The sequence below is a fragment of the Phalacrocorax aristotelis genome, chromosome 3 (assembly GCF_949628215.1).
Source record: "Phalacrocorax aristotelis chromosome 3, bGulAri2.1, whole genome shotgun sequence".
In the NCBI taxonomy this organism is placed as follows: Eukaryota; Metazoa; Chordata; class Aves; order Suliformes; family Phalacrocoracidae; genus Phalacrocorax; species Phalacrocorax aristotelis.
This window is the reverse complement of record NC_134278.1, coordinates 101,355,531-101,380,466: the sequence shown is the minus strand read 5'-3', so window position 1 is coordinate 101,380,466 and position 24,936 is coordinate 101,355,531. Positions and strand designations below refer to the sequence as shown.

General features: G+C 45.4%; 1 protein-coding gene across 2 annotated transcripts in view; it reads left to right on the top strand.

The window, feature by feature from the left end:
* Nucleotides 1-24,320, top strand: part of CAPN2 (calpain 2) — a 28,994-nt gene extending 4,674 nt beyond the window's left edge. Inside the window, exons 3-21 of one of the 2 annotated variants that reach the window (XM_075088785.1) lie at nt 4,482-4,600; nt 4,978-5,111; nt 5,986-6,154; nt 8,139-8,222; nt 9,663-9,748; nt 10,427-10,501; nt 10,718-10,878; nt 11,200-11,369; nt 11,895-11,906; nt 13,387-13,598; nt 16,659-16,695; nt 17,514-17,579; nt 18,151-18,208; nt 19,848-19,912; nt 21,018-21,086; nt 21,658-21,736; nt 22,774-22,890; nt 23,377-23,435; nt 24,110-24,320. In XM_075088785.1, the coding sequence (XP_074944886.1) occupies nt 4,482-4,600; nt 4,978-5,111; nt 5,986-6,154; nt 8,139-8,222; nt 9,663-9,748; nt 10,427-10,501; nt 10,718-10,878; nt 11,200-11,369; nt 11,895-11,906; nt 13,387-13,598; nt 16,659-16,695; nt 17,514-17,579; nt 18,151-18,208; nt 19,848-19,912; nt 21,018-21,086; nt 21,658-21,736; nt 22,774-22,890; nt 23,377-23,435; nt 24,110-24,133 (1,796 nt within the window). In that variant the 3' untranslated portion in view covers nt 24,134-24,320. Of the gene's footprint in view, nt 1-4,481; nt 4,601-4,977; nt 5,112-5,985; nt 6,155-8,138; nt 8,223-9,662; nt 9,749-10,426; nt 10,502-10,717; nt 10,879-11,199; nt 11,382-11,894; nt 11,907-13,386; nt 13,599-16,658; nt 16,696-17,513; nt 17,580-18,150; nt 18,209-19,847; nt 19,913-21,017; nt 21,087-21,657; nt 21,737-22,773; nt 22,891-23,376; nt 23,436-24,109 lie in introns of both variants that reach the window. The other variant, XM_075088784.1, reaches the window with a different exon arrangement.
* Nucleotides 24,321-24,936: the final 616 nt, after the last annotated feature.

Genomic DNA, 24,936 nt, shown 5'->3' with positions numbered 1-24,936 from the left:
TAAATGCAGAGGTGGATGTATAGAAATAAGTGAAGCATGACAGGAAGAAGTAGTACTTCTTGTTAATATAAATAAACTCACAGCCTGATAATATTCCCTTTTCTGATAACCTTGTTCTGCCTGTTGTATTGTGTGTTTACAAAAGTTCACCGTGATTTACCTAGCCTTCCTGACACTCCTTTCAGATTCTTCATGTAAGTCTGTTAGCCTCCTCTTGGATTTTCCTTCTCTATCAAAGGGAGGTCACTGTCAAGAGCCTTACAAAAGTACCGGTTCTTAAAGTTACGACTGTTTGGTAAAGACCCTGCTGAGGCTTATTTAGTGCAGGCTAAAACTCCAGGTATTATCACAAGATCTGTTTTCATCCAGGCTTTGAATTATCAGGTCTACTTTTAGTGATAAGTGTTCAGAAAGGGAGAGATGATATCCTGACTGTTGAGCACTTTTACATGTGGAAACCAAAGGGTGGTGTCTCCCATATATGCTGTATCTGCCTGTTAATCTCAAGAAGACCTTGCCCAGAGTTGTCCAAGTTAAGATCTATATGTTTGTCTGACTCCAAATTCTCCTTAGAAACTAGTATAAAGTTCAACAGAGAGGTTTTACAGCAAAGTCTGCTCTTTCTTTCTCTTCATGTCTGCCTTGATGGGACAGCTAGAAAGTAAAGGAAATTCTTTATAAACTCAGCTTATGGGCTTAGAGGTCCTCTGGGGAGAGTTTCTCCTGCTTGAATTTCAGTGCTTCCTGTGTGCAGAGGAAACCTGACTCAAAGATCTATTGTAGCATTGAAGGGTATATGCTCTTAATATAGATGCCTGACCAGCTTTATGACCAAGGCTTCCTGAGCTACTGTGGTCATGTTGAATTGTTCACATATTCTTTCTGTGCTGGTCTCTGCCTGCTCAGACCCTGCCTTGTTTGGGGAATAGAAATGCTAGTATTTCTTTGTAAGAGTGGTGGGACATCCACTCTCTGAGCCAGACTTGCTGCTAGTTTAAATCAGCACAGTTTTTCTGGGGGTAGTAACACCAATGTCAAATGCTCTGGGGCTGTCTTGGAGTGGTCAAGTTTGCCTGGTTGAGTAAGGCCGTGCAACATGAACTCTGTATTACGCTGCTGGTTGAGCAATTGAGAGGAGAAACACCTCTACAGCTGACTGTGAACAAGGGGCATAGGACATGCCTCCAGATGTTTCCACCCACCCAATAAAGCATACACAAAGTGCCTTCAGCTCTGCCTGCATCTTTGTTGTAGGGGCCAGGAGCTGCATGGTTTTATCCAGCTATGCCTTAGGACTAGCACGGCGGTGCTGAGCAGGCTGAGTTGCTCTTGTTCTGGGTTTATCTAATTTAGTCTGAATAAGAGCATGTATCTACCTAACCATGTGAAAGCATCCTAGCAGTCTAGGTAAGCATACCTGTGCTGGCTTTAGTCTAGCTTGTATAGGCCTAAGCTGCCAGAGACTCACTCCATGTCTGAGTTGTGCGTGTCTGTCTGTAAGAGCCTTGCAGAGCCTGGGATGTGTGCTGGCATTGTTCTTCTGCAGGTTATCAGTCATTTGGCGCCTGTGCTGTGATCAGGCTGGTTAATCTATCCATTTGTATATTTGTGAATTGTTTCATGCCTGCTCCTAATGACCAGGATACTTTGAGATTGCCTGTTTGTTAGAAGTTAAAAGTCTTAGTAAGGCTTGCTAACTTTTCCCAGGTGAGAGTGATTGTTCCTGCTGGAGGGGCAGTAGCACATCAAGTAGAAGGAAGATCCCACTCTTTCCTTTCTTTTAGGATTTTGTTGACCTTAAAAACACCTATGAGCCAGTGGCTCATAGTGACAGAAAAGGAATTTTTGTGGGGAAGGCCAAGGGTTATCTGCCCATGTGCAGTGCTGGGTGTTGATGGAAAGTGCTCAGCTCTCCTGTGGTGTGCGCTGATCCAGTGCATGTGTATATTTACATCCATTCCCTTCTCCCACAGTGTCTCTGACATTTGATATTTCTGCTGCAAAACACATAATCCACTGCTCACTTGACCCAGAAGAGCCCTGTCACAAGCTGTAACCTCCTTTAACTCAGTAAGACAACAGAAAGACTTTTTTGTCTGGGTTAATGAATTAACTTGCTGTGGGATGAGTACCAGTGGGAGAAAAACAATTTAAGGAGGAAGCAGTGGAGACAATAGGATATTAATTCAGCCTCACCCCTCAAGAGCTCCACTTAAAATGCCAGGGCTATTCTCTAGAAGGGAGTTGTCCCTTGGCTTTAAAGAACCCCAATTCTTGTTCAGAAACTACCTTTTCTGGAGACTTAATAAAAACAGGGATCCTCAGTACAGAAGGGATCTCTCAGCAGCCTCTCCCCAGCGCTTATAAATGTTGCCACGTTTGTCTGGCGACTCCTTTGGTCAAAAAACAAACAAGAAAACCTTACAAACATAACTTTGTGCAGGCAGGCTGTGTAAGGGAGAGCACAGATCTAAGCTGAGCTGAAGTTGAACTGTTGTTGCTCTTTGACGGAGGGGTTTGTTTGCAGAGCCCTTTAGTGTCCTCGTCTTTAAGGAGAATTGCTTTGAAGGGTCACTGCTAAAGCCTTCACATGGCTGGAGGCCAGAGGATCATACTGTTAATTGTAGATTAGCCCATCCAGAAATGTCTCTTAGTATCTTATGACCCCAGTCTCTTTCCCTGCAAGCCCACTTGCTGTGCTTGGCGGTGCCTCTGAATGCACGATGGCACCAGAGGGTGCACAGCTGCCAGGGAAGAGGGTCTCAATGCTACAAAGGAGGCTGTAAGAAGAGTTGCCATTTTGCAGGGTGAGATGGATGTGCTGTTGCAGAGGAGGGAGGGGAACATACTCATTGCTTCATAAGCTGTCGCAGGAGAACGACAAGGTGACTTTCCTGTTTGAAAAATGTCTCTGATGTGATGATTTTTCCATTGCAATACAAGCAGCCAGAGGCAGGGCTGAAGGGAACGTTTTATGTTTGGTTATTTCCCTCTAGGTTATGGAATAGTAAAACATCTGGAGTTTGGAAATTATTCTGAAATTCCACATCTTCCACCTTTCATGAGATGTGAAAAGGGCCATGCGACAAATGTAATTCATAGAGCTGCTGCTGGGGTTCAGCTGTGAAAAGTGATTGGGCAGCCTGGAGGGAGTTGCAGGTTGCCTGTGTTCCTCTTTGCGCTATCTGAGTGGTGCTGGGTTTGAGCTTGAGGGTGACCAAAAGCTGCTTCTGCCTGAGGACTTCTCCCAGCTGCCCATTTGAACTCCAGCTTCTTACCTGAGGGCTTTTGACCCTTTTCCTATAGGAGAGAGCTGGCTGTATAGAGACTGCTACTTTGCTGGTCTCTGACTTGGTAGCAGCTGTGGCTGGTTCATGTTTCTTGAATCTGCAGTCCTACACACACTGCAGGACCATTCTGTGGAGTCTGATGCATAGTACTGACGTTCCTGTGTTCACAAAGCAAGGCAATGGCAGATCTGCTAACGGTAACAAGGAGTTTTGTGTTGGGCTGTGGGAGTCAGGGGATCAGCTGGGTCTTTAAGTCTCTAATCACCTTGCTAATGGGCTGCAGAAAACCCACGGCTGAGCAGCAAGGTAACCACTCTGTTAAAGTAATGCTGGTATCTGAAAATAATTACACAAAATAGGGGTAATGTTTATATAGTTGTGGTCTCCTCCTCCCTGTGCTTGGTCGGAGATGGTGTGGAAAAATACTATCCAGACAGCCCAGACCCTGGGACTCTGGCTGCAGGCTCAGTGTATGTTGGCTCCATCCCAGGAAGGGTGAAGATGTGTGTGGGACTGGGGAACAGTGTCTGCCTTCAGACCTTCCCTGGCTCTCTGGTGACTAGCAGCAGAGACGAGACGTGGGACTAAATAGAGAGGCCTCTAGCAAGAGCCTCCAGAGTTGTATAAGGTGAAAGGATCTCCTGTTTGGTACGAGGCTGGCAAGAAACCTTAAAGGAAGCTGGTCCATAGGATATGTCTCTGGATGGCAAGTCAACAGGCGTTTATTAAACATGGAGGAAGGAAAGGAAAACAGTCCATGCTTGAGAAGACACTGGCCTTTTGAGGCGAAACTGCACCCCTGAGTACCTGCGTGAGCCCACAGGCCCTGCTCTTCGCCTTTTCCCTATGCTCCTTCCTAACCTATAGACACTCAATTGAATATTAAGTTTTCTTTCAAATAGTCCCAGCATGGGTGATAACTGTGTTGGTAGGTCATGAAAGCCTGCTTTTGCTTTTTTTACTACTTTGGTCTTGAGGAAATACAATGCTTGTCTGGAAATGGCGAGTATTTCTGTGCATACATTTGATCTGCCTGAGAGGTAAAGTGATGGGAGGGATCATCTCATCACAGTGGAGGTGATTATTGGTTTTAATGCACAGTCCCTATGCAGTACGAAAACTAAAGAATAAAGTTTGAATAATGAATGGTGTATTTTTTTTTTCCTTTTTTATGTTTTTGTTTTTAATAAGGGGACTGTTGGCTCTTGGCCGCTATTGCCTCTCTCACACTGAATGAAGAAATTCTGGCCCGTGTTGTTCCCAAAGACCAGAGCTTCCAGGATAAATATGCTGGAATTTTCCACTTCCAGGTAGGTGGAAAACAGCCTTCCCCCCAGTGCTGTTGGCCAGGATTCAATGTGGCTGGCTATCTCTACATGTGTGGTGTTTCCTGGAACACTTTGGTTAGCGGTCTTCCTTCTTCTACCACCACCACCCTCCTTGGATGTCTCAATTTTTCTGCCTGGCTCTTTGACGTCCCTCAAAGTGCTGGGAGGAGGGGCTGTCTTTGTGGTCCTTCCCCTATTGGCAGGTCCAGCTGAGGACATGCACCCCTGAACAGGGTGGGCAAAGTTGGCTGTGAGGGGTATTGCTTTTCCTCTAGGAAATTGCTGTTAGCGGCTAAATGACTTGGTGATCTGAGTGCACAGCATGGGGCAGTGATGAAGTGTTTGTTCTGTCTTTCCAGTTCTGGCAGTATGGGGAGTGGGTGGACGTCGTGGTGGACGACAGGCTGCCCACCAAGAACGGGGAGCTGCTCTTTGTGCACTCAGCGGAGGGCAGCGAGTTCTGGAGCGCACTGCTGGAGAAGGCCTATGCCAAGTGAGTTGAGGCCAGCCTTTCACTCCGCTCAGATCTAATGCCTCTGCTTCTCCATAGCATCGTCAACTGCACAGATACTATGCGTTTAAAATGTCAACCTAATTATTAGCCTTTACAACTTCTGGGGTATCCCACAACGGCTGCTTTACTAAAGCTTTGCTGACACATGCTTAAGACAAGTAATCATAAGTACTGGCTTTCTAGGTAGCCAAGAAAAACTTGGCTAGGAGGCTGTCCTAGAGCACTGCCTCCTGTCACCAGGGCCTGGGAAGCTCTGTTTCATGTGCTCTATGCAACTGTGAGGGCTTGCAGCTGCTGTGCTTCAGCGTACAAAGCATGCCAGTCCACGTGCTCAGGCCTCTGTTCAAGGTGAAGATGCTAAAATCTGAATTTCCAGTTTTGGGGTGGTCAGGGAGGAATTCTGCCATACAACATCATTGTTTTCAATTGCCTTAAGACATTGAGCTTATTTAGATAACCTGACAATCAGACCTGTTATTTTTAAAAGTATTGAAAGACTGTGGAACTAGAGAGGCAAATTATTTGGTCTTGATTTTTTTTAATATTATTTTTTCTTCAAATAGTGTTCATTATTTTTGTCATTTATATGACTGAACCTGCAACCGGTGTATAAAATTGTATAAGATTTGATGCTGGTCTTTCCAAGTACAGAGGTCTAAGAAGGAAAGCTGAATGGGGGGGCATGTTCATAGCTGCTGTGCTGCTGTTGAAAGCAGAAATGCTGTAACAGTTGGCACAACAGAGTCCCCCTCTCCAAATGAAGAGGAGAATAGGGAACCAGGTGGTTTTATGTGTGAGAAGAAGAAAACAGGGAGCCTGATGGTTGTGTGTGTGTGTGTCTCCTTCCATGCAGGCTGAACGGATCTTACGAGTCTCTCTCTGGTGGCACCACCACTGAAGGCTTCGAGGACTTCACCGGTGGAATTGCAGAATGGTATGAGCTGCAGAAGGCACCACCCAACCTCTTCAGAATCATCCAGAAGGCACTTCAGAAAGGCTCTCTCCTTGGCTGCTCCATTGATGTGAGTTAGCAGGCTTATTGCTGGGTCCTCGGCTCTCGCTGGGCATGCAGGCAGCTGGGGGATGGTCCTGTGCTCCATCCACAGAGGTGCACAGAACCTCTGCCTATGGTTCTCTGCTCTGCCTTGTGCCTGAAGAATTTGACCCAAAAGTGTGACACAGGCATATGCTCTTCTTGGGGGGTTATGTCTGAGAACAGGTTGAAACGTAGACTTAATTAGTTCATGTGTACAAGCTCATTGCCTTCCTTGGTTTTTTCTTCGAGAGCTAGAGCTTTTGCTGTTTCATAGATTCATGGTCACAAAGCGTACAGGGAGCTCATTAGGGGTCCTGATATACATCTTTGTTCTTAAGAAAACCTGTAGCTTGGCAGCAGGTTGATACTGGCTGAGTGGGTTTGGACAGAATGCTGCTGCTAATGGCCTCTGAGGTCAGATGCTCAGAGGTGGCAACCTCCATCCTTGCCCGTAGCCTGCTTGTCACACAAATTGTACCAAAACATTCCCAAAAAATCTGGGCTCTATTCTTGAAGCAGGGAGGCTTGGACTGTTGGCAGGCCTCTAAAAGGAAAACATGTCACCAAAAGCTGAACCCGCACCAGAAGGAAAACAGGATCTTTGGCCCTGCCTGCAAGGATTCAGTATCGCTTTTAGACTCACTGAAATGAGTCTACATATGGTTATTGTGATAATCACCCTGCTCCCAAATGAGATTACATCTTAGTTATGTCTAAGGGAAAGGTAAACTGTTAACAAGAACTTTGTTCATAATATAAAATGAAGTATTTCCTCCTATTTTATAAGTTAAATTGGAGCCACAGGAGAGGGAAGCTTCACAGCAGGAAAAGTACTTGGTTAATGTCTGTTGTGTGACTTCATGGCACTTTTGAGGCCTGTTTTACTAGTTTGCATTTAGATAAGAGCCTGACATCTGGTTTTTTGCCCCAGATTGATAGAAATCTGTTGTCAGGTGGGGGGCAGGTTGTTAAATATATTTCTTTCTTGGTAATTAATTAATTACCAATTAATTAATTACAGTAATTAATGAGTTTAGTGTTTGAAAAATCCTGTAAAATCTCCTCTTCTGTGAGAGAAATGGGGACACAGAGGTTAAGCATTACATGGAGAGTCTGCTGAAGGGCAGTAATAGGGCATAAATTGACAGCAGGAATCCTGCCTGCTTGATCCCACCATCTTTTCAAACTTCAGATATACTTTTTTTAAAGATCACACTTTATGAAATGGTGGGAAGGTGATGGCAATGCATGTTTCATGGAGGTCTAAGTACCTTTAGAGCAAGACATCAAGCGGTCACTTTCTAGCAAGAAGTAGTTTTTCTCTGCAGTGTTTATAGGCCAGACTGCCCAAGTATTGTAATGGCCATGAAAAAGTGAGAGGGTGATATGCCTTCAGGAATGAATGGCATCCAAAGTGCAGCCTTTCCCTTGCTCCCCTGCATGGCAGGTCCTAGTTCTGGGGAAACGAAGGGGACCCTCCCACTCTTCTGTGGAGCCAGGAGGAGTGCTTTGACCTTGAAGCAAAGCACTAGAGCTTGTGGGACTGGGGTGTGATCTGTGATGATGCCTGGGCGGCCTCAGGCCGGTCACCCATTGTGTTGCTCCTGGTCCCTTGAGAACATGGAGTTCATCATGTGTATCCTGTTTGTACAGTGTTTGGAGATGCACGGGAGGGGATGCAGCACACCAAGTGTTTTGGAGCTGGGAGGGAGCTTTGCTGTGGTGCAGGACTTCTGGTGTGCGCCCCATGCTATGAATGTGGGCCCTGGGGGCTCCAGCACCACCACACGTGCTGCCTTCCCCTCTCTCTGCTCTGTCATGCAGATCCCTCTTGTTGCTTCTGTGCAGCAGCTAAACCATCGCTGCAGCCTCCCATTGAGACTAAAGCTCCATTAGAGGAGTAAGCTTTGCTCTGCTGGATTCCCTGCTTCATGGGAGGCCATGTTCACCAAGCTTCTTTCCCTCTCCAGATCACCAGTGCGGCAGAGACAGAGGCAGTCACCTCCCAGAAGCTGGTGAAGGGACATGCTTACTCAGTCACCGGGGCAGAGGAGGTAGGCGTGCCACCCCAAAGGGGCGAAACGCAGCGAGCTTTGTATGTGGCCCTGGCCATGACAGTCACAAATTTGTCTTCGATGTTGCAAACTCTCTAGACTCACCCATTTTGCTGAATCAGGTTTTGAGTCCCTCCTTTCTGAAGAAATACTGAATTAGTTGGCATGTTTTGGATAAATGCAAACTTGACTTCTTGAGGTTTTGACAAAAAAACCCACCCTTTTTTTCTGTAAGCACTGCTATATCCCAGTGAGCAGGCAGTGGGAAGCCCTGTGCAGAGGGCATGCTACCCTCTGCTGGTGACCAGGCCCCTCAACACATTTCTAAGTAACAGGCAGTGCTGTACCTTAAGTACACGTCAAGATGTACGAGAGATGTGTGCCAAGCAAAAACAAACAAAAAGAATTATTTTCCCTTAAACGCCTTTCAGCAGGGCACAGTGTTCGAACACAAGGTGCCTGTCCAAGAGCAGGTAACTGGCAAAGGTAAGGCGAGTGAAAACAAAAGAAGCAGATCATGGTGTCCTTCCAGGTGTGTAACAGTCTTTCAGTCACTTCACTGGTAATTGTTTCTGAAATAATTTCTGAAACTTTGGAATGAGGTGTAGAGAGCTGCTGGCATGCTGCACTGAGGTGGATGCTGCTAATGGGCAGGTCTATGTGCTTGCATTTGGGCCTCCTCTCACAGTGAAAGCAGCAAAGAAGGAGTTTGACCTTAATTCACGAACAGGCATGATTTAGCCAGGCTTCTCCTATGAAGATAAGTGCAGGCTTTGTAAGGATAGTTCATCTTTGGCACCAGAACATAATTTCTGGACTAGAGCTGCGTGTTCCCCATAAATACTGGGTGTTCCCATTGAAACTCATACAGCTTTGCTTGGCCTGGACTTTGTGCACAGAGAGATCAGCAGGCAACAAGCCAGGGCCTTGGGGCAGTGCAAGGAGGTGCTGTCGTGGCAGGGCTGATGCTGGGGCATTTGTGTGGTCAAAGGAGTTGTGGCCAGACTGAGTATCGCATCTCTTCTAAAAGGTGCAGCTCAGAATATATATAGGAAGGGGGAAAAAGGCATTTGAATGTGAAAGGGCAGTTTATACCTAGATGACAGCTTTAGAAAAATATCCCCTTGTACCTGCTTTTTGGTAGTCCTATAGCAGCTTTGTGTTCCCTTTGCTTGAAACCCTATCAGAGGTAACTTTTTTAGCAGCGCAAAACAGACCTGATGGTTATTGTGAGCTTTGATTGCACAAAAACCTTCTCTGGACAAGCTTGGCTTCATGTCTTTTAGATCAGGTAAGTGCATGTTTGTGTATATACACTTCAGTGTTTGTGTAGCACTAAGACACTTACTCTGTCATGTCCTTTAATTCCCATAGAAAAGGTGGAAGGGAGCGCAGTGCTGAGTCCCTGGGTAACTCTCCATACACTTCTGATCCCATCAGGTGAACTTCCGAGGAACGGTGCAGAAGCTGATCAGAATCCGAAATCCCTGGGGGGAAGTGGAGTGGACTGGAAAGTGGAACGACAAGTGAGTTGATGGCTTGCACATTGTCTGTAGGCTTTTACTGCACAGGTATGATTGTGCTTCTGCTCTCACCTGTCTTCTCCCTACCTCAAATTCCTCTCTAAGTCACATCTGGATGTGGTATTTGGTCTGAGCTTTCAAAAGAAGCATGCCACCACTGTCCTCTTCCATGTAGGTGTCACAGCATGTGTTGCCCTTCGTACAAACACCTGCCTTTGTGTAAGGTGGTTCCTACAAGCCTCTCTGTAGTTTCTGCTTCTTTAACAGGCCAGGTTCAGTGGTGAGCTTCTGAAAACTTACTTTCTAAAAGGGCTTTAAAAATCCGTTTCTGTTGTTAGCAATGAAAACTGGAGCTTATTCACTTCTGTGTCTGGGCAGTATTTATTCTGGGTCTCGCTTTTTCTAAAATAAAACTCTGTCAGTCAAGGCATTAGCACTTTATGCAAATGAAACTGTTTCTGATCCTTACCTTGGATATTTAAGAAGTGAGGTATCAAATATACCAGGTTCCTGTGTTTTAATTCTGCTATGTTTTGAGAGCCCTGGAGCTGCTATCAGCTAGAGATTGTGGAGTATTGCAGTTGTGTGGAGCTGTAAGAAAGTGAAATCACTGTGTTAGAACAGCTATGTTAGGATTTAACCTTTACCATACCCTGTAGTTGATGTGGGGTTGTCTTTCAGCTGCCCAAACTGGAGTGGTGTTGACCCTGAGGTGCGGGAGCGGCTGACCAGAAGGCATGAAGATGGGGAATTTTGGTAAGTACCACGGGGTTACCAGTCAGGCTGAAGGCAATGTCTTCTCTGCTTTTTTCACAGAAAGTATCATCTTCCAGTACACTTTCCAAGATGAATGAGCAAATTCACCCCAAATCCTAGTGCTAAATTGCAGCAGGAGAGAGAGGGGATAGACAAGGTTGTTGTATAGAAAAGCTGCCCTTTTAAAGGAGACGTCTGTGGCATTGCCTCCCACAGGATGGCGTTCAATGACTTCTTGAGACATTACTCCCGCCTGGAGATCTGCAACCTGACTCCAGACACACTGGCAAGTGACAAGTATAAGAAGTGGAGCCTTCTGAAGCTGGATGGGAACTGGAGGCGAGGAGCCACTGCAGGGGGCTGCAGGAATTATCCAAGTAAGAGAAACTGGAGAAACCCTTTACTCATCCACATGTACTTTCTTTGGGAGCTTCTGGGAGCTGGTTTGGGGTGGCCTGAGGAGGAGGGTATACATGGGATATCTAGGACTGATGTCCAAAAAGTGGAAGTGTTTGGGAAATGTTGCTCCCTGATGAAGGTCTCGCTGTGGTTGTAAAGGCTGTGGGGGGAGTGTTAGTTTTTCCTTCTCACAGCTGATTTTGGAAGTCAGAACTGCATCTGTCATAGCTGACACGTATGTACCAGCATGGCTGCTTTCAAAGAAGCCTCTGAGCAGTTTGCATAAATCCAATTCCCAGACACTTTTTGGACGAATCCACAGTATTTAATCAAGCTGGAGGAAGAAGATGAGGATCCCGATGACCCTGAGAGGGGCTGCACTTTCCTTGTTGGCCTGATTCAGAAGCACCGTCGGAAGCAGAGGAAGATGGGAGAGGACATGCACACCATCGGCTTCGCGATTTATGAGGCAAGTAAGGCAGTACAGGTGCATGGGAGGAAAAGGAAAACTTGCACACCTTATAAATGGGGCGGTGCAGTTCTCAGAACTGGGCTTTCTGTCAAAACTCAGGTGGGTTGAGTCAGACACCAGCTGCAGCAAGGAAAATTCCACTTAGATGTTTAGAAAATTATCCTCCACAAAAACAGTGGTCAAGCACAGGGACTGATGGAATCTGCATTCCTGGAAATATCAAAACCTCGGCTGGACAAGGTCCTGAGCAATGTTGCTAACTTTGATATTGGCCTTGCTTTGAATAGGGAGTTGGATCAGGTGACCTACGGAGGCCCTTTCCTACCTATAGTATTCTATGCTTCTAGATGAAGGAGCAAAAAAAGTGTGGGCTCAGCACTCACCTTCCCCTTTGAGCTGACTTAACCATTCCCCTCCCCCCTTCCCAAGAGGTGTAGATGTACCCACTAACCGGCAGTGAAAAGAAATAGCCCTGGAGCTGCCATTCAACAAGCAAATAACTCTCTCCTTTTCCCCTTGCAGGTACCCCCAGAGGTATGTAGCATGCATTGGTGGTCAAGGTGCAGAGTTGGGGCTGAATGGCTTGTGGGATGAAACGGTTCAGAGGATCCTCCTTCACTGCAGGACAATATTGACTGTGCAGAGTCTAAAGTTAGAGACCATTTATTCTGGGAGGGGCCTTGAGCCCATGTTGTATTTCCAGAGCATCTTGGGTTGGGATAAGAGCTCTCTGTACTGCAAAAACTCAGCAAAGCTGCTCTTCCATGGGTCTTCTCCCAGCGCAGACAGACACCTGTTTCCCCAGAGCACAGCTGCTTTTCTCAGGTTTGCGCAGAGTTTGACACACAAGTAATGTTCCAAGGAGGTGTTTATTTTTATTTCCCTAAGCGCTGTCTTTATTGGTTTCTCTCTGTTTCTACCTGCAGGTAGCTAATAGCACGCCTTGGGGATCAGAGAGGGGTGTGCAACGCAGTGATGCCTATGCAATATGAGGCAGGGCCGCAAATGCCTCTGAGCTGTTGCACCTCAGAGGAGCGAGTGAGGTTGAGCAAAATGCTGGGGTATGCTCATTATGGGGCTTGCTGTACCTGCAAGGGTACATGCAAAGCAGCCGGGGTGCCTTGCGGCTCCTGGGGCTATGCTCAAACCAGCTGCTTCTATGTAAAGCTTGGTTTTGTCAGGAAAGAAACAGGACTGCCAGTTAATTAAATTTCTTGCATACCTTTTGAGTGCTTTAGCAGTACTCTGTTAGCTGCTCAGCTCTCACCCTAGCGGTCCAAAAATCTGATTTCCATAAAAAAGAGACTATCTACACTCCTGTGATTTTTCTTTCCTCCAAAAGGTGGAATTTTATCTCCCACCATGGCAGCAGGTCTGGCAGGTTTTGCATTCTTAAAAATCTGGGAGGACGGGAAGGGGGGGGTGTTTCTGAACCATGCACATTCCTGATGTTTGCTTCTAGAGCTGAGCTAGCCCACCTGTAAGACCCTGGACAGAAGAGTTTATTCTGGAAGATGTTATACTCCAAAATATGCTTTTATAATGTGTAACATTTATTTTAATCTTGGAGGCCTCCATAAGCAGGCTCTCTGCTTTAAGGCAGACTAACCTCAGAGGCAGAGCTGAGCTGCAGTACCCTGGTGGCACCAGCTCTGGAGACCAGAGGGACATTGGTCATAAGCCATCTCGCGTTAAAGAAAAACAGTTAGTGGAAGAATTTGCCAAAAGTCTTCACATGCCAATCATCATCTGCAAAACATGGGCGTGACCCGAATGACTTATTGAGACGATCTGCAAAATACGTTTGCACCCACAGCTCAGTAGTACTGTGGTGGGATGCAGCCACCCCCTTTGTCTTCTCTCTTTCAGTTCTGTTAAGTGAACATCTCTTCCCCACGCCCCATCCCCCCCGCCATACATAACTAATTGCCATATCTATTATATTTTTAATTTGTAAATGCAAACACGTGCAAACTGTCAGGGTTTTTTTCCTTCTTTCTTTGCTTTTCATAAGTTTTCTGGCCAGACAAATATTCATCTGAGCAAAAACTTTTTCCTGACCAACAAAGCAAGGGAAAAATCAAACACCTTCATCAACCTCCGAGAAGTGCTGAATCGGTTCAAGCTCCCTGCAGGAGAATATATCATCGTGCCCTCGACCTTTGAGCCCAACAAGAATGGGGATTTCTGTCTGCGAGTCTTCTCTGAAAAAAACGCCAACTCCACGTATGTAGCTTTTTTTGTAACCATGTAAGAGCGGTATGGGCATGTGAGCGATCTCTGGTCCCTCTTGCAGGCGTGGAAGGATGGAGCAGCCCAGGGCTGGGGTAGATCTGCTTCCCGCAGGGAGCGGGAAAGGGGGATGTGTAACCACCTTGTATGGATGGGGTCACGGCAGTTAGTGTTTGTCCCCAGTTCCCCCATTAGCAACTGAGGAAAGTTTGAGTAAACTTAGCAGGAAGGAATGGTGGGATAATAATAATGATAATAATATAGTATAATGTAGTAAATAGTTGTTGTTGTTATTACCAGCCCTACTTGGGGAGACATTTGTAGTTATTGGGCTGTAGGCAGCTGGGTGTCACAGTACAGGCTGGTCTGTGGAGAGAAGAAAACCCCAGAGCACAGCAGGCTGGGCTCTCTGCTTGGGAGACAAGAAACGCGTGTGATTTCTGCTGTCTGCGAACACACTGTTTGCATCAAATTATCTCATGCTTTTGAGATTAAAGCGTAATCTGGCTACTGCCGTAAAAGACAATAAAAGAATAATTCTATAAATACGTTAGCAGCAAAAGGAGGACTAAGGAGAATCTCCAGCCTTTATTAGATGTGGGAGGAAACACAGTGACAAAGGATGAGGAAAAGGCTGACGTACTTAATACATTATTCGCGTCAGTCTTTAATAGTAAGGCCAGTTGTTCTCTGGGTACCCAGCCAGAGTTGTTCTAAATGGTTAGTGACCTGCTACACAACTTAGACATACATGAGTCTATGGGGCCAGATGGGATCCACCCAAGGGTACTGAAGGAACTGGCAGAAGTGCTCACCAAGCTGCTTTCCATCATTTATCAGCAGTCCTGGCTAACTGGGGAGGTCCCAGCTGACTGGAGATTAGAAAATGTGACATCCATCCACAAGAAGGGCTGGAAGGAGGATCCAGAGAACTACAGGCCTGTCAGCCTGACCTCAGTGGTGGGGAAGATTATGGAGCGGATCATCTTGAGTACCATCATGCAGCTTGTACAGGATAACCAAGCTATCAGGCCCGGTTAGCATGGGTTTATGAAAGGCAGGTCCTACTTAACTAACCTGATCTCCTTCTGTGACAAGGTGACCTGCTTAGTAGATGAGGGAAAGCCTGTGGATGTTGTCTACCTAGGCTTTAGTAAAGCCTTTGACCCCATTTCCCACAGCATGCTCCTGGAGAAAAACTGGCTGCTCATGGCTTGGACAGGCATACTCTTTGCTGGGTAAAAAACTGGCTGGATGGCCAGGCCCAAAGAGTTGTGGTGAATGGAGTTAAATCTAGTTGGTGGCCAGTCACAAGTGGTGTTCCCCAGGGCTCAGTGTTGGGGCTGGTTCTGTTTAGTATCTTCATCAATTATCTGGATGAGGGGATCGAGTGCACCCTCAGTAAGTTTGCAGGCGACACCAAGTGGGAGTGTTGATCTGCTTGAGGGCTCTACAGAGGGATCTGGGCAGGCTGGATTGATGGGCCAAGACCAACTGTATGGGGTTCAATAAGGCTCACTGAGTCCTGCACTTGGGCCAGAACAACCCCATGCAACGCTACAGGCTTGGGGAAGAGTGGCTGGAAAGCTGCCCAGCCAGAAGGGACGTGGGGGTGTTGGTTGACAGCCGGCTGAATGTGAGCTGGCAGTGTGTCCAGGTGGTCAAGAAGGCCAACAGCATCCTGGCCTTTATCAGGAATAGTGTGGCCGGCAGGAGGAGGGAAGTGATCGTGCCCCTGTACTTGGCACTGGTGAGGCCACACCTTGAATACTGTGTTCAGTTTTGGGCCTCTGAGTACAAGAAAGACATTGAGGTGCTGGAGCTTGTCCAGAGAAGGGCAACAAAGCTGGTGAAGGGTCTGGAGCAGAAGTCTTAAGAGGAACGGTTGAGGGAGCTGGGGTTGTTTAGTCTGAAGAAGAGGAGGCTAAGGGGAGACCTTATTGCTCTCTACAACTCTGTGAAAGGAGGTTGTAGTGAGGTGAGGATCAGTTTCTTCTCCCAAGTAATGAGGGATAGGATGAGAGGAAATGGCCTCAAGCTGTGTCAGGAAAGGTTTAGACTGGATATTGGGAAATACTACTTCCCTGAAAGGGTTGTCAGAGATTGGAACAGGCTGTCCAGGGAAGTGGTTGAGTCACCATCCCTGGTGGTATTTAAAAGATGTTTGGACGTGGTACTTAGGGACATGGTTTAGTTGTGAACTAGCAGTGTTAGGTTAACAGTTGGACTCGATGACCTTGAAGATCTTTTCCAACCTATACAATTCTGTGTCTGAGATCAGGGTGGGAAAAAACTCAAGATACTTCCTCAACCAAATCTGATAAAATTAAAATGGGTTTTAATGGAACTGCAAAGCCATGAAAAAGTTTAGATGTGTTGAATCTTAAAGAGCAGCTGAGCTAAGGCCTTGGGAAGGGGTGAGGGATATTTTGTACTGAGTTCCCTAGCTCAAAGCAAGCAAAAACCTTGCTACTATTCTGTAATCTTTTGTTGCATGTTTCTGTAGTGGTGAGAAAACTGGGATGTCAGTTGTGTGAAGGCACATTCAGCTTTTGATGAACCCTTAGCAGGTGTCTGTAGGTGTGATGCTTCCACAGCAGCTGGGGGACAGCATGAGACACTTTTCCTCCCACTCTGTTGCATCCAAAAGACTTTGTCTCTCACTGTTGCTGTTTTAAAGGAGAAAAAGGAAAAAAATGTTACTAGATAGAGGTTTTATTTGCAACCGAGAGCCTGGTCTTGGGCTGAGGTCTGTAGGCAGTGGCACTAAGTGACCCAAGGGGTTATGCCTGACCCAAAATCCTGTCTCTGTCTCTGCAGGTCCTTGCACAGTTTGTAATGTGTTTTGAAACTCTTGTTGCCATAGCTGGCAAAATGCTGCTTTCACTGGTGGTATGCAGTGTCTGTGGCTGATTTAACCCAGTAACCTCTGAGCTTTGAATATTCATCATTATTCCCATAATTTAAAGAACCCCTCTTTGACTGAAACTTGAAACAAGGGCATCAGAAAAGTGACTTGTTTTGTTTTTAATATTGATTTCTTTATTTTTCTAGGGTTATAGATGATGAAATTGAGGCCAATTTTGAAGAGGTATATCTTAACTTAAATGTTTTAAATTGAGATAACTTTGTGGTAAGTGGGGCTGGAGTGCCTGTCCCTGTGCAGGGCAGTGTTTTTTATAGGCATTGTCAAGAACTGTTGTCCTATTTCAGAAACAGAGCTTTCAATATCGGTAGTTGAATGTTCCGCAAATGGAAACATCCTAAGCAATAATGGAAACACACGTTGTCCCTTATCTGGAGTAGTGAGTTTGGGCTTGCCGGGTAGAGGAGATCAGGTACTCCCTGCAGAGGTAACTGGAGCCACAGGAAATTCCTTCGGCTCTCCAGGAATCCGGGAGTGCAGCCCTTTAGCCATAGGAGTGTTTTTGCATGTGATGATGTTTCCATAAGTAAGAAGTGGCTCACCATATGTTTAGTCTTGCTGGAGCTGGGGATGTTTCGCCTACTAATGCATCTACCACTCTGTGTGGGTTTTCTCTGCCTCCCCCCCTCCCTTATTTTTTTCAGGATGAGAACTACATTTTGCTTGCTTTTCTTTAATGAAAACAGCTAGCCCAACAGCAGTAGCAGCAGCAACAGTGAAGTTCTGAATTTGGTAGTGATTTTTTAAATAAAGAATTTCTCAGTTTTTAAAATTTTTTTTAAAGCCATTGCAAAAGCTCTTAATTCCTGCAGTGTTTGCAACACCAGCATTTTGAGGCACCCCTGATTGAAATCAAAGTAAAAGCACTCTGTACATTTAACTTTGTAATTAAAAATGTGTTTTACTAGGGGCAAGGAAATGCATTAAGCCCTCCTCAGGCAGAAAAGTTCCTCCTTTCCGTATTCTCTATTTCTCTCTTCTAGACAGAGATCAGTGAAGATGACATTGAACCCAGCTTTAAAAAGCTTTTTGGACAGCTAGCAGGAAGTGTGAGTATCTTTTCTTTCTGTTAACATCTTACTGGTAACATAGGGGAGTGGGTAAGAGAGACGCCTCCCTCAGGATGGAGTTTAATTCTTGTGCTGAGTCAGATCTTGAGCATGTGCATAATTGTGCATGAATAAATCTGTGTAGCTACCCGTCTGCTTACACAACGGATTTGTGAGCACTGCTGGCAAACAACCTCTGCTCTCCTTGAACTGCAGGCTTGACTTTTATCTCTGCAGCTCCCTACTTCTGTCCTTCAGGCAGATCATTTGGTGCAGGCGCATGGGTCCCTCCAGGAGATGATGAGGGCTGGGCTGTGCCTTCTCGCCTGGCTGCTTTCACCTGCCCGAGGGCTCCGGCAGACCTCACAGCAGGCTGTGCTAATGCCTGGGAATTGGTGGTGCTCCTGGGAATGGGTGGTGGGGTGAGCTTAGTTCTTGTGTTTCAATCCAAGGGAAACTTGAACACTAGGGGATGTTTGAACTTGGCCAACTCACTCAAAGGAATCAGAGGCTGCTTACGAGATCGTATCTGCAACTCAGAGTGAAGAACTTGTTTTCTTCTTTTCTGCAGGATGCGGAGATCTCCGCCTTTGAACTGCGCAACATCTTGAATAAAGTCTTGGCTAAACGTAAGTACCTTCCTCCAACCATGCCTTCAGTTGGCCACCAGCAGGTTTCCAGTGTAGCTGTGAGGGTACAGAGTGCAGCACTGACCTGGGCAGAGTGAAACCCCTGAGCTCTGCCCCAGACCTGCGGCATGGCTCTCCAAATGGCCACAGCCATGTGCTATCTCCACTCCTTCAGGGGGCTGTGGAAATGCTGGGGCTGTGCCTGCGCTGATGGTGTTCACAGGGCGTGTGCTTTGGCACGGTGCCTTTTATCCCAGTATCTGCTGCTGGGAATTGGCTGCCAGGAAGATGAATGGATTTGATTAACACTTGATAATAATCAAGAGAAGGTATTGCTGCTGCTTGAGCATTGAATCACTCAGGATTCAAACAGTAGCCCAGCCAATGGTCAGGGGTGTCCCTGAGGAGGAGGAGAAACTTTGAAAATTTGGGCTTTTTTTTTATGTGAAGTGATTCAGAGCTTGGTTCTGCAATATTTTCCTTTCCATTAAACCGTGCTCAAGAAATAAGTGCTTGGAGAAATAAGTGTCTCTCTAATTTCCAAAGTGAAATCTTAGCCAGCTAGCCAGGACTGTGTTGTATGTCTGTGTGCACCAACCAGTTAGCAATGGTGGATTGCTGGTTACCAAGGTTGATTTGCTCATCTTACCTTGCATGAAGCTACCTACCACTGGCCTCTATAGGTCAGAAATCCATGTTGTCCACAAAAGTCCGCCCTTGTCTTTGCAGGCAGACAATAAGTGCAGGAAAGCTTTATCTTTGGCTCTTGCCTCTGTCGCATGCCTACTAACCCGGCTAACTGGGGACTCACTGTTTGCTTGGGGAAACATCACAGCTAACTTTCACCCTAAGCTTCTTCACCAGGAAATCACAGGGCTGCTTATTAGCGTCCATTTGCCTGCTTCAGTGCTGCGTCCCTTTCGTGCAAAACAAGGACTATCTTATGACCCTTTGCCAAGAGCCTTGTAATTCTTGTTCTTGTGTCCTCCTACCTGAAGCTCTCCCTTGCTGGCAAGTCCTGACCCCACTGACCACACCGCTAAGTGAGCATTGCCTCCTGCTCTGCTGGATGCAAAGGAGTTGCCAGAAGTTGTGGCTACCTCAGAGGGGCTACCTAAGCAACATAAGGCAACGGTCTCCCATCCAGCGTTTGAGGGAACTGTACGGTTACCTATATGCAAGTATCCTGACTATAGCTCTCCAGGCACCACATCCTCCACAGTCTGCATTGCGTTAGGTACCTTCCAGATCCCAAAGGCTTCAGATGATATTAATAATTCCCAGAGCAGGTGGCAGGCATCCCCTGCTGCTCACTGCGCTCATCTGGCCCAGACTCTGGCAGCGATACAGCTCGGCACCTATTCCCAGGGCAGGATTTGAAGTAGGCAGGAGATTGCTGTTGAGTAACTAGCATGTGTAGGTTGCAAACAACATAAAACGCTAAGAACATGCTACATAGAAGCAAAAAAATACACAAAATTGAAAATGTCACCTTGCCAGTTGCAAAGGAAGCCACCAATGACACAGAAGCAAATAAGGGCTGAGGTCTGCGTGCTGGTTACAGAGCTCATGAGCTATTTACAAAGGTGCTGTGGTACAGAATGCAATGCTAATCTTATCTTTTGCTCTTTCTTTACAGGCCAAGATATTAAATCTGATGGCTTTAGTATTGAAACATGCAAAATAATGGTTGACCTGTTAGATGTATCCTTTAAGGCTGTTCCTAGATGATATACTTCTGTCTGTACTGGAGCAGGTGAGCTGCTGCCTTTGTAGTGGTGGGTCCATACTGATGCACTAGTGACTCCTGAGGTGGAGAAGTTGGTTTTACCCTGGTTCCCCTGAACAAAAATGGTAGCCCTTCCTATTGCTGCTGACCATGGCACATGCGTTCTCCCAGATAGCAGAGAAAATCTGTTTTCAGACAGGATGATCTGCTTTGAAGTCTTCCCAACTGTTGCATGTTTGGTTTAGCTGGGGACAGTGTGATGTGTGTGCTGGGAAAAGGCACCTAGCTGACAGTATGGTGTGGATAGCCTTGGCTGTAGAATTTGAACACTGCATTTTGCTGCATTGTTATCTGGCTGGAGTTGGTAAGGGCATCGTAAAGCCATGAGTAGCAAATAGAAAATGAGGGAAACAAATACAGGAGCCAGAGAGTATGCTGGCTTTTATGATCTTCATCCTACGCCTTTGCCCTTATTCTTAGGAGTAGAAGGATTCAAGTCCAAGAATAATTGTGTTCAGCCTCCCTCTGCAGTGGGAGTTGAATTGCATAGTCAGAAAAAAGGAAAATTACCAAACCAGAATGATGCTCTGCTATAATTAGAAGTAAAATAGGGCAATCCGCAGGGACTCCTTAGCGGTTTTTTGGAGCAACGCAATGACCAGGTTCTTTTGTTAGCTGTTTGTGCAAGAACTTAAGCTCTCCAAATAGCAGGCTTGTTGTGGCTTTTCCTGTTTATAATCCAGAATTAGGACTCATGCTTCCGTAACTGCAGGTGTTGAACGAACTACGCAGAACAAAATGGCATTGTCTCGGCTCTTTTATATGTGTATTGAAAAGATAGAGAGCTGCCAAAGGAGGAGCAGAAAGAGATTGTGAACTGATCACAGTTTAAATGAATCAAACATCATACTGATTTAGAAAGGCATCTTGGGCAACAATTGTGTATTCAACAGGTTAAGTCCTTCAGAGAGGACTTGCATCTTTTTCTTAATTGCAATTTTATTTAAGTAAGTAAACCCAGCACAGGGAGGGGACAACCCTTTTCCTTCCCTCCAAAGAGATTACCTTAACTCAAAGAAGAATGACGGGAGTGGTAAACTGGGACTGAAGGAGTTCTATGTCCTCTGGACAAAGATTCAGAAATACCAGGTAAGACACAACCCTTTTGGGAGAACAAGCAATCAAATGGAGAGGTATGATTTGTCTCATACAGTGTATACAATCACACTTCCCAAAGCAGGGACTCACTTCAGCTCATGATGCGTTTGTGCCCTCAGTCCCCCAGGTTTTGTCCCTTGGAGTCCAGGGATGCAACTGCTTGTCTTTTGGGTGCTCAGGTGAAGGGCTGAAGGAGAGACTGCCTCTTTTCCTGCCTTACTCTTGGAGGGGTTTCTGTTTTAACTCATGTCCAAATATGTTTAGCTTTCGCACTTAACAGCGTGAGTTTGATGTCAGTCTTGCTGCTTCCTTTGGTAGTGATAGTGACATTTTGCACAGGCCTTCAAGGAATTCTCTGGAGTCTTCATCTGCTTTGGCTGTTGCATTAAAAAGATGTACCTTCTAAAGCTGGTTTTTGAACTTGGGGATAAGTACTTCAGACATGTTGCAAACAGTCCTGAACAGCACGCAGGCTGCATTTTGAAATGTTTGACTTCTGACTAAAGTCAAAACATACTCTGAATTATTGACAAGTTTTGACTTCGGGTTTTGTGTTCTGCAGAAAATTTACAGGGAAATTGATGTGGATCGGTCTGGTACCATGAATTCGTACGAGATGAGGAGAGCACTGGAAACAGCAGGTATTTTATATTGGTCTGTCTGGTTTTAGGATTCTATCAGTTTCAAGCTGGGTTCATAGATGCTCACTAGTCTCCTATATTTCACTTTTAAGATGAAAAAATCCCATGTTCCCAGACCTGAAAGGCCTCCATTTAATCTAGATGCTCAGCCTGGCCTCTTGTCTTTGTGTGGCAGTGTCTTGCCACGCAGGCACACTAAAAGCATCTCAAAGGAGTGACAGTTTTGCAGTTATCTTCCATGGTGACGAGCTTTTGGAGAAGCACAAACAAGTGCAACAATCTGGTCTAGTAACAGCATACTGTTGTCTTTCAATGAATCTCTCTGGGTGTGTGTGGGTTTGGCATGAGCCTGGAAAACCAGGACACTGTGACCTAGGGAATGGGATTGGCTTGACCACGGGTTGATGCTCACAAGAGAGTTAAAAGAAGAGTCAGTTTGCTACTGCAACCACTGAAAAGCAAATTGGGGTTACGACAGTGAGTGGGGGGAGGGGTATCACAGAGCCATATGATCCCAAATTAATTTACTGATCTTCTGGGGCCATATTAATGTCTGCATTTGGGCTGTCTGGAGCTTTCCCCTCCTGTCACCACGTAAGATGAGGCAGCGTTTCTTTTTGTCCCAAAGTTTAGATACCCTTTGGAAACAGAGATCCATTTGCCCACAGAAAGCCACTGCTTCATCTCAGGTCTCAGTGGGCTGAGTCTGGCAGCTGCCTCGTCACCCAGGGAAGGACCACGAGCTGGAGCAATTGGCTATGTCCCCTCCCCAGGGAAACAGGAGTACAGGTGTGGGTGCACACGCAGCAGGAAGAACACACATGACCTAGTCACAGCTCTAAATCACTCGACGTACAGAAGGGGTTGTTGGGAGTTTCCAAAATGGAGTAAATACTCTTAAAATTTGAGAATTTAACCAGAAGTAGGTAATTGAATTTATGGCAGTGTATAAGGTTGGGGTTTTTTTTTGTTAGTTGGAGCTTTCTGCGTTTTTTTTTCTTACTCTTGGTTTTAAATCCTTGACACTGTATTTTTAGGGTTCAAACTGAACTGCCAGTTACATCAAATCATTGTGGCTCGGTTTGCTGATGAAGACCTCATCATTGACTTCGATAACTTTGTCCGGTGTTTGATTCGGCTGGAAACCTTGTTCAGTGAGTACATGCTTAATAACTAGACAGACCCTGTTGCTTTTGTGTTTTCAAGTCCAGGATAAGTTATTCAGAAACATTTGTATTGGAACCAAAATGACTTCAAAGCTGAGCTATAAATCTGGCAATTCAGTCTACACATTCCTCCTAGATCTAGAAACCAACTAGCCTTTCAGGCCGGACTGCTGAATTGGAGCCAGACAGTCTTCCATGCAAACATCTAAATGTTGATTTAAAAGAAAATTTTAAAAAAATAATCTAAACACAGGTTGACAAATAGTGTTAATATTACAGACTGAACCATTAAAGAAGTTTGGTCTTGTTCTTGCAATGGCTTTAGAGTGGCCCTTTCTGGTTTGGAGTGTAGACCGTTGTCATAAATTTTAGATTAAATTGGGAATAAATTCCTTTTTGATCCTGAAGCACAAGGAAGGGGAAGGCTATTTGTTCCTATATTCAACCTTGTCTGTCATCTCTCTCCTACCACAGAAATGTTCAGAAAACTGGATACTGAGAAAACTGGAACAATAGAATTGAACCTTGTTAATGTAAGTTCATTTGGCTTTAAAATGTTTCTTTTTGTCTTTTTGGGGGGGTGGGGCAGGGGAAGGGGTTAACAGCAGAGACTGTCCCGCTCCTTTCTGACTGATTATGGCTGGCTGTATGTATTCACATATATGCTGATTTTATATAGCTTGTGTGCTTATAAGCAGCCTTAAGAGAGGTTACCCTTTTTTAACATGTACCTACCATCACACTGTACTCCCTAATGAACAGACAGGTTACCTGAACCAGAAGCCATTTATCCCTTACTGGCAGTAATTTTTAACTGATACGTATGCAGGCTTTTGCCCTGCCTTTTCTGCCAGCAACAGAATGAAAAGCAGGTACAGTAGTGACTCATGGTATTGACTCTCTGCTGCTTTCTGCACCACATGTGCCCTGCAGAAAGGACTAAGTTCATAGAAAAATACCCTCCTACATATGTTCAACTTGCTTATAACCCCAACATAACTTATTTCTGGACCTAAATGAGAAATGTGCAAATCATCCCAAAACGCTTCTGCCTTAAATGAGATATAAATGTAAATCCTAAAATTACTTCTGTAACAATAGACTTTCTTCCTCATGCTAGAAGTGGGAACATGCATACTTCCTACAGGTGGGTTTTTTTTTACTAAACTTAACCTTTGGCCATTTTCCTTTCTCTCTCTCGTTATAGTGGGTGTGCTTTACTGTCATTTGAGCCACTGGCATCAGCTCAAGAGACCTCAAAAAGAGCAAGATCAGGTGAAAATAAGCAAGCATATCCCAATGTAAATGTGCCTTAAACTGAGGCATGGCAGATTTTGCACACAGTTATAAGAAGGAAACTGGTCTGCTTCAACAAAAGAAGAATGTGCAGCCTCACTTTCATGGGTCTGACAGTCTTTATTACTATAGCTCCTCTGTACAAAACCTTTAATTCAGTATCAATCCTCTGTGCAACTTTTGAAAACACTGCTTTGCTACTATCTTTGTATTTAAGGTGTTTTATGTGACTGCTGGAAGAACGCTTATTATAGGGTTGACAGTCTGGTTTAATAAGTGCTTTTTGAATAACTACTACATTCCATCCTGCATATCTGAAACTAGAAAAAGGATGATGGTATTGCATATCTCTGTATTCAGAGTATAGGTGTTTAGGTACAATATGGGTCCACTTGTATGTGGTCTGTCAAGCCCCAGCATTATTCTGGTTAAATACTCCTTGAAGAATTTGAGTAGCAAGTACACATTTGACCAAACTGGAGGTTTTTTATCTGATACTTTAAAAGATTAGTTTTTCAAGCATTAAAGGTTCCTAAGAAAGGTAATTGATACTGTATACCCCATACCCAACTTTTTAAAATCATGAGGCTGTGAACATGAGCAGATTGCTGCTCCCAGGAATTCCCACTCACCCACTGTTTGCACACCTGAGGAGTCATGTCCTCCTTCCTCCAAACAATTTCTTGTATCTATGGGTACCTTTTCAGAAAGCAGTAAGGACTTTGCCTTCAGGGTCAT